General features: G+C 38.7%; 2 protein-coding genes across 3 annotated transcripts in view; both read right to left on the reverse strand.

Moving 5' to 3' along the window:
* The window catches only part of LOC105216010 (G1/S-specific cyclin-D2), a 209,998-nt gene that overhangs the window by 12,471 nt on the left and 188,570 nt on the right, over positions 1 to 8,957 (reverse strand). The gene's annotated exons all lie outside the window — the stretch shown is intronic.
* Positions 593 to 6,726, reverse strand: LOC105216027 (uncharacterized). The gene has a single exon (XM_054232248.1). The coding sequence runs from the start codon at positions 5,046 to 5,048 to the stop codon at positions 3,174 to 3,176; it is 1,875 nt and encodes a 624-aa protein (XP_054088223.1). The 5' UTR covers positions 5,049 to 6,726; the 3' UTR covers positions 593 to 3,173.

Consider the following 8,957-nt stretch of genomic DNA (forward strand, 5'->3'; position numbering starts at 1 on the left):
TTAAGTAATGCTTGAAACCTGGAAACTAACAGACACTGTTTATCGAGCATTTGAACTCAAACACACACAGCCGCTCACATTGAAGCGTTTGCCTCGCTGCTGTATTAAATTAGAATAAAATTTCGAAACTGGTATTTCAGCAAGTAAGCGGGTTGGCTAGTTGATAACTTTATCACTGTCTAACAACAAAATCAACGGAAGTCCATGCCATTTGCATATCAAATAGATATCACCCGACGATTATTAACCCGCAGCTCCGCAGCTAACGGTCATCCCAAATGTCCGGCTCTGAGTGCGCATAAATGCTTATGTAGCTACATAGATATCTAATATTCTATGTATAAATTTATTATACTTCTATATAGTGTAGTTCTATAAATTTTCAAACGTTTTTTATGCGCCACATTCATTTGTATAAAAGGATTACCTTCACCGCTATGCGACGCAGTTAATAGTTGACTTCGTCGTCTTCAGCTAATATGAAAGTGAGTGTGCGCACGTTGAACGCTTATCGTTTATGTTTATATAATAATTTCTAATTGAATTACGGTTTAACGGAAACTAAACCCTTACTAATTCGTTGTCATTGTTCATTTGCAGTTCTTTATCGTCTTCGCTTTGTTGCTGGCCATTTGCGGCACCACTTTGGCTGACGTTTCGCATTTATTTAGTCAACAAGCACCACAACTACAACACCGAAGCACAAGTCAAGGTCAGCAAACACAACAATTCGGAACAAATTATTATAGGTATCCCACCAATTATGGTCGCTAAATTGAATATACTTTAAATGGAACTTATGTGATTTGATTGTTACTGCAAGAGGTGCTTGATTTAAATAAATAGAGTATTACATAATTTGATGAAGAAAAAATATATATATTTTACTTATATAAAATGGTGGAATTACTGTTTCTAAAAATCTTGTAAAGGTATCAAGTCATTGAAATATTAACTTGTTTTTCAATATCACTGGTGAAGACTTGAACACGATCAATATTTTTCAAACGAAGTGAGATTTAATGTATACAAACATCGCTAATAAATCTCGTGTTTGCATTTCTTGGAATACAGACTTAAGGACGGCTGCCCTGGAACACTATGCAATTTAATATAAAATAATTTTTCAAAATAGAAGAAAGTCCGTGGAAAGAAATGCGTAGATAAGACTATCAGAATCTGTAATTTATTAGATATCAACTACGGCAAACGAAAGAAACGTCCTAACTGTAGAAAGAACCTTTCGTCTATCCAAAAAGTTTGGAAAGACTGCAATCACTTTATTTTATAGCTAATTTATACATAAATACAATAATTTTTTTTTACTTAAAACACTAAGAAAGCTTAAATTCATATAGTTGTGCTCAAAATAATAGCGGAAAAGTGACGAAATATACTATGGACAGATGAAAGTAACGTCGTTCTTTTTGCAGGCACAGGTTCACGATGGTATGTGCATCGTCCACCGAAGACTAAATAACACCCTAGATACACTACCAAAACGGTAAAATACAGAGGGTAAAAAATATTAGTTTGGACTCGTTATTTATTTTTATGGTAGGCCCATATATCGTATCTACACTGTCATTGATCAACATGTCTACGTTGATATTTTGAATAGCACAATGCTCAATACGAAATGCCTCTGAAATGGGTAATTCAGCAGGATAATGACCCTATGATAATACCAGTCGGCTAGCTAAGGAGTGGTTTCGTATCAAAGGGATTAAGGTCAATCTGCGCAATCGTCCGATCTCACGAAATTTGGATAATAGTGAAGGATTCTTGATAAGAGATTCCTATAACCCTAATACTACTATTTTTTGAATCACGAATTTTCGAGCTATTTTAGTTTTATTATCGATATTGAAAAATGTTGCGGTTTTCTACATATTACAATTTCAACACAGAAAAAAATTAAATAAAGTTTTTATAAAAAATTCAAATAATGTAATTCACTATTATTATTTTGAACACTGCTGTATATATGAATATCAATTGTGGAAGCAAATATTGGATATCTTGCCCAAATGTATCTGTACTGATTTATATATCGAATTAAAAAATATGTGAAGGTTAAGGGCAATTATTGGTTTCTGTTATAGAGAGAGAGATGTAAACTAATATTTTGAAGTTGAGTTTGAGTGAGAATAATATAAAGTAAGTATCAATATATAAAACCAAACCGATATCTATGGATATCGATATCATTGGAAACAAACCCCTCGCCAGACTGGACAAGGAAGCGAAGCGAATGGGTCTGGTGGTGAACGAGGACAAGACGAAATATCTCCTGTCATCAAACAAACAGTCAGTCGCGTCTTGCCTCCCACGTCACTGCTGACAGTCATAACTTTAAAATTGTAGATAATTCCGAATACCTAGGCACCAGCATCAATACCGATAAGAATGCCAGGCCTGAAATCGAACGCAAAATCACTCTTGCCAATAGGTGCTACTATGGACTCAGTAGGCAATTGAAAAGTAAAGTCCTCTCTCCACGAACAAAAACTAAACTCTGCAAGTCACTCATCATTCCCGACCTACTGTATGGCCGATAAGACGGCACTAAGAGTTTTCGAGAGAAAGGTTTTGCGGAAGATTTATGGTCCCTTAAACATTGGCAATGGCCAATACCACAGAAAATGGAATGATGAGCTATATGCGGCTACGCTGGCTAGGTCATGTTGTTCGAATGGACGAAAGTGCTCCATCTCTGAAAGTGTTCGATGCAGTACCCGCTGGTGGAAGCCGAGGAAGAAGGAGGCCTCCACTCCAATGGAGGACTCCTGTCTTCACTGGGTATAACCAATTGGCGCCAAACTGCCAAAAGGAGAGATGCGTGGCGCGCTTTTGTGAACTCGGCTATAACCTATATATGGAGTTCGTTGAATTCCCCTTTTTGTGGATTTGACACACATTTAACAAGATCCTACCAAATAATAAGCAACTAACTTAGAATGAACCACTATACCTTAGCTAACGACGTATGCTGCTACACTACGTTCTTAACCTAAAACATTAAAAATCAGACATTTTTGAATATGTTTATTGCTGTCACCACTCAGGTGCCAAAAAACATGATAAAGAAAAACTTATAGCGAACCTTTTATATTAATCAACTACGACTTCAACTTCACACGCATATAACATTCAAGGTGTTCAGCCTCCACTTAAACTCTCTCCAAAATCCGCAAAGCGCCGCGCATGCAATGGCGCACCATAATTGGCTTTTGCCGCTGCAACCAATGCCGCAAATTTTCCAATGCGAATCCGCACAAAGCACACAACAATCCGATGGACCACACAACCCAGGCGAATTGAAAATACTCCAAATTCAAGGGACGCTTCAGCGGGAGATTTCTTATACGCTTACGTATTATGCCCGCACGAAATCCGTCGCCATTTGCGCTCTGTAGCCATCTGACCGTCAGCCCGGCGGCCTCCGCGCGTAAAATGAACCGATTCACAATGTGTTCGTAAGGTGAGCGTGGCGGCAGCATAAAACCGAACGGCAACGTAGTTATGCGCTCCTCACATTCATGTAGCGGCTGTCTGTCCATATGCTGCTGTTGGGCCAAAGCAAAGTGCACAACGTCCACACAGGCGGTATAGGCGCGTGGCCGCAAAGCGAAGAGTTCATCACGCAATTCGGTGGGATCGCGCGCAATCAGCAGACGGCCGAAATCCCGCGGCAAACTGCTGCTGTTGCGTATGAATTCCATTTCGTTATAGTTGGTGTTTATGCTGATATTGTGCGCGAGCACTGATTCCAAGGTGTTCAGTTGCGAACGATAGACGGATGTGGCCAGAAAACTGGTGAGCGAAGCCTGATAGAGATTAGTCAGTATGAAGCCCAGCAATGCGGTTAGTAAAAATGTGCCGGCGGCATGCCAACGAAAGCACTTGCGTTCGCTGGGCGTATTGATGGGCACAAAGAGCAGCAGACGCCAAATCTCGAGACAACCGCGACCGAAGCTGGGATGCAACCGTGGATACCAATGGGCGCTTATGCGATCCGTTAAGCGACGCATCAAACTCAAATAGCAGAGACCTAGTATGAAGCAGATCCAAGTGTGCGTTTGAAAAGGGCGCACAAAATAGTAGAAACGTTCAATTTCACCGCTAGATGGCACCACAATACCAAATTGCAACATACGCACGGGATAGCTCAGACGCACGCCCGGATAGAAAAAATACGGATTCATTGCAATGTCCAACATGCCGCGACGCAACTGATCAATGATGCTCATAATGTTATAACGGCTAGAATTGTTCAATGGTATCATGTCTAGAGTCGCGTTGTGTGCTCTTACGAGCGCCTGCAACATTTCCGCCGCGTAGCCAACTGTCTTTACGTCATTTTCCGTCCAGGATATTTGTATTTGAAAGACACGCGGTGGATCGTATTGATAAGTGGTGCGTATGCTGCTGCGTTGGAAATTTTTCAATTTATCACTAAACCACACGGCATTCGCCGCCATCGGTCGTACCGTCAATTGCGGGAAACGATCGTAACCGTAAACGGTGAATGGTCGCTCGGTGTCGTCCCGCGTGCCGTCGTCCACCAGAATCATCGCATTGATAAATCCATTCCGCCAACACCACTCAAAATGCTCCGCCACCTGATTGAGTTGCATCTGCCGACGTGTCGCATGCCGTGGCACTACAAAGAGACCGCGCACCCGACTCTGTATATCCGCCAGCACGTCGTTCATGCGTTGCCACATGGGATTGCGCATCAATTGGCCGACGGCAATATAAAATATATTGCTGCTGAACTTATCAGACACCGAACCACCGTTCAATGGATCGTTGCAACCCTCGGTCATCACGAATTTGGGAGTCGTATTACCAGCCGTTATATACGGTTCAATGTCGGTGATCGCTCCAAAGTAGGCTATAGAGAATATAGCTCGTTGTGCGTGCACCGTCGCAATTATCCGATCGATAGCGTCGCGGCGCCGTTGTTGTGTAAGCTCTTCCATGGTGTCGTTTGCGAGCAGTTGCAGTAGCGCGCCAGAGACGTGTGACTTAAACCAGTGCATTGCAACATTTGATTTCGACGCGAGTGCAAATGCAAGTTCGCTGGAAGCATTGTAAAGTCAGCTTGTGCAACACAAATGAAGGTCAAATTTAACTGCTTAGAAAATATTTACTTTATTTGCAATGTTTTGTTGATATTCTTTGAGTTTTCCGCCTCTTTCTTAGTTTGAATTTTAGCTGCTTGGCTCACAAATTAATTGACACAAATTTGTACCTGGCAATACACTTTCAAGATAATGGGTACTCGACAAAGGCACGGGTTTAAAATATAGAATAATTTTTCAAATAAATGTAGTCAGCTCTAGCAATGCAATTTCAAGCTAGAGCGTAGAGTATTTCCAGCAATTTCTAAAAGTTTTTAGAATGTGGTATTGCAAAAAATCAGAAACAATAATAATAATATTCGATTGGAGAATATAACAGACCAGAAGTCTGTAAAGTTCGTATCTTTTTAAAGAGTTTCGGAGTCGAATTCAGTCAATTTTGTCATAAATTTCATTAATTTGAGACAAGGTGCATTACTTTGAGCTTACGCTCGATATTCAATCAAAGCAAATCGTCCACGTTCTTATAGACTTCACTGAGTTCACCAACTTCGGCACATATCCTATGGATATGAAATTTAAAAAACCACCTACGAATTATTACCTAACTAACCATATCGACAACACTCTTCAACCGATTTTTAATATCAACACTATTTCTATACATCAAAAAATATTGTTTCGAAAAAAAATATAATCACCGTTTTTTAACGAAACTATCAAAACTGTTGTCACTCAAACTGCAATATCTCACGAACCGATTGGCCCTGAAACATTGATCTAAAATAATATCAACATTGTAAAGGATTCCAAAAATTATATATTTTCAAAATTTTAAGGCTGAGTGCCAAAGGATTAAACGATCTTAATGAAAAGGTACCGAAAAGGAACAATGGAAAGCTGTTTTGACTTAACATGAGATAAAAAATGCTTTTAAAAAGTTCGGTAACCTCATAGATATTTAGGGGTTAGTTAGGTGAGTCTCAAAATTGTAAAAATTTTATATTAGGTCTACAACTAGGCTCCCGCGTTTTTTTTGTAAATTTAAGGCTTTTTTCACTTAGGACAGTCTCACCGTACCTATCCGAAAGCATTCGATGAGCCTCAGCCGCACTTTTTTGGAAAGGATGAAAAAGGAAAAGCAAATGTCGAGAATTCGGCTCAAAAAGTGACATTTTCAGTTGAGAATAATCGACCAGTGCTTGACCCTAGAGACATCTCAAGTTGTGGACCTAATAATTGTCTTATTAAATATTTAAAATATATTTACATGCCAGATTAAACTTATTTTATAAGACAAAAAAAATATTAATTTTGAAACCCACCTAAACCTTTAATAAAGACATAATCTCCATAATAGTTTAGGATATATACAGGAAAAAACTAAAATCGGAAATAGTACAGATGCATATCTTCGTTTGGCGGATGAGCTATTGTGAAAAATATTTTATTGCAGAAATATGCTGGGAAGTTTGCCACTGCCTGTCGAAACGCGACCAGAATAAAATGTGGAATTAATAAAACTGTCATGATACTATCTTAAGGGTGATTTAGTTATATGAATGCATATGAATATATGAATATTATATAATTTATTTTCAAATATATTTTCCTCCGTAATGATATATGTATGTTAACTAGCTACAGATTATAAAATAATGTTATAATAATGTTCTAGGGCTAAAAGTGAATTTCAGAAATTTATAGAGACATCTTGCAGGGATACTATGGATGCTTAGATTCGAACGAAGAAAATCTTAATATTGTTATAAAAGTTTTACTATTTACTAACTAAATAATTTTTATATAATTTTTTAACTGAGTGTGCAGAAGAACTAGCAATAAAATCCCGATCATTGAGAGTGAAAGCGCGAGTTTAGCCTATTGCTTGCAACATTTTTGGAAATCGAAGAAAAATAATGGAAATTCCTTAATCTCAGAAAATTTAGAAACAAGCATTTCAAAAGCTCAATATTTCATTAAAAATATTACTTAAAATTTGCAATAAATTATATTATATTTTAACAAATTACACTAAATTATAGTCACCTTAAAGTACACACTCTCACATCGATGGCAATACTCAAGCATTGCAATCGATTCACAAGCATTCCCAAATTGCTAACAAACGAGCACTAATGCAGTAGCTAGCTGTGCAAATTTGCTAATTACCAACGTGTAAATATTTATAGGAAAAGTGGTCGGTGCGGTGGCGCTCACTGCGACAGGCGGTCAGTTGTTTCAAAAGCATGCATACATATGTATGTACATGCAAACATTTATGGTTGTGTTCCAACAAGTAGTATATGTGCTCGCAACAAACAACAAATGAGTAATTTGCTATGCAAATACTAAGCGCAATATTTAGTGAGTGCAACAACAACAACAACAAAACGCAATAGTGATTGCTGCTTAAAAGCAACAAAAGCTAAGCGGAGTAGGCGATGAAGATGATGAAGGCGACAAAGAAACGAAGACGATAGCTACTATAATGCAAGAGCAAGTAACTCAAATAAAGCAAATAAAGCAAACAACAATAGCAACAATAAAATCTATAGCAGGGAGAATATAAACAACAACAGCAATATAAACAACAACAACAATAATATAAGAAACAACATTAGTAATATAAACTACAACAACAACAAAAACTACAGCAAAAAGAATATAAACAACAACAACTACAATAACATAAACTAATAAAATCAACAACAACAACACCAACAATATAAACAGCAATAGCAACAATAAAAACAACAACAATGTCAACTAAGCTAACAAGAATGTGAAAGTGCTTCTTAACTGTTGGTAAGAACACACCAGCTGACACACTGTTACCGCTGGTGCTTAGGGTGCTCGGAGTATACATATGTACATGTCTATATGTATTACAGGTCTACTTCTGCGTATGTCTGTGTATTAAATTATTCAATCACCTTATTGTCTGTCGCTATATTTGTCACACTATGCGAAATTGGCATGCATTTGTGGCTATGTAAATATATGTGTGTGTGTGTAGTAGAGACCGTGCAACTGTGTTGGTGTTTGTGCTGAATCAATCATGAATGAAATTTGCCCGCCAACTATTTACAATGCGAATGCAGCGCAAATACATGCACAGCAAAACGATGCCAGATGTCAAGCCAAACAAAAGTGAACGTACATTTACATACCCAAAATATATACATCTATAGACATAGACGTGTATAAGTGTTAGTGTCAAACTACACGTGACTGCAGAGTGCGCATGTCGCCTAGAAATCGCCGACTATGCAAATAAAACAACACAACTTCAAGATGAAGCACAAGAAACCTAAAAAGAAGAAGAAGCATTAAAAGCAAACATTAAAAAAAAATCACGAACAAGCTTAACTTGAAGGCAGCGCAAACATAAGCAAACCATGCAATAAGCAAGAGAGCAGTGAAATTCGCAAGTAACTCGCAAGTGTTGCCTGCTTTTAGGCGCCAAAATGCGTTCAAGCCAGACAGTACGGCATGCAAACTCAACACACCCGCAACGCTTCCGGCGCTCTAACGCACACAACGCTTAGCTGAGCGGCGTCGTCAGCACTTCGTCAACGTCGAAGCAGTTCGCTTCGGCATTGCGCGCCCCTACTTTTCTATGCCAATGCGTTGCATGTAGTCCATCTTTATTTTATACGCGCCTAACACCCACAACCATTGTGGTGGCCCAAGCATAGCCAAGCAGGCTCTAGCTTCGACAGTTGCATTACAACCATTTGCGTGGCAATAAGTCGTCGCAGTCGCAATCGCATGAAACTCACACAAATCTCTATAGGCGCGCTGTGTTACGGTACATTTTTGGTTTGGCGCGCGAATATTCCGGCAAGCGGCCAAATAGTCGTC

This window comes from Zeugodacus cucurbitae, chromosome 5 (genome assembly GCF_028554725.1).
Source record: "Zeugodacus cucurbitae isolate PBARC_wt_2022May chromosome 5, idZeuCucr1.2, whole genome shotgun sequence".
NCBI lineage: Eukaryota > Metazoa > Arthropoda > Insecta > Diptera > Tephritidae > Zeugodacus > Zeugodacus cucurbitae.

Excerpts from the sequence above, each read along its gene's own strand:
- LOC105216027 (XM_054232248.1), bottom strand. The coding sequence starts at position 5,048 with ATGCACTGGTTTAAGTCACACGTCTCTGGCGCGCTACTGCAACTGCTC.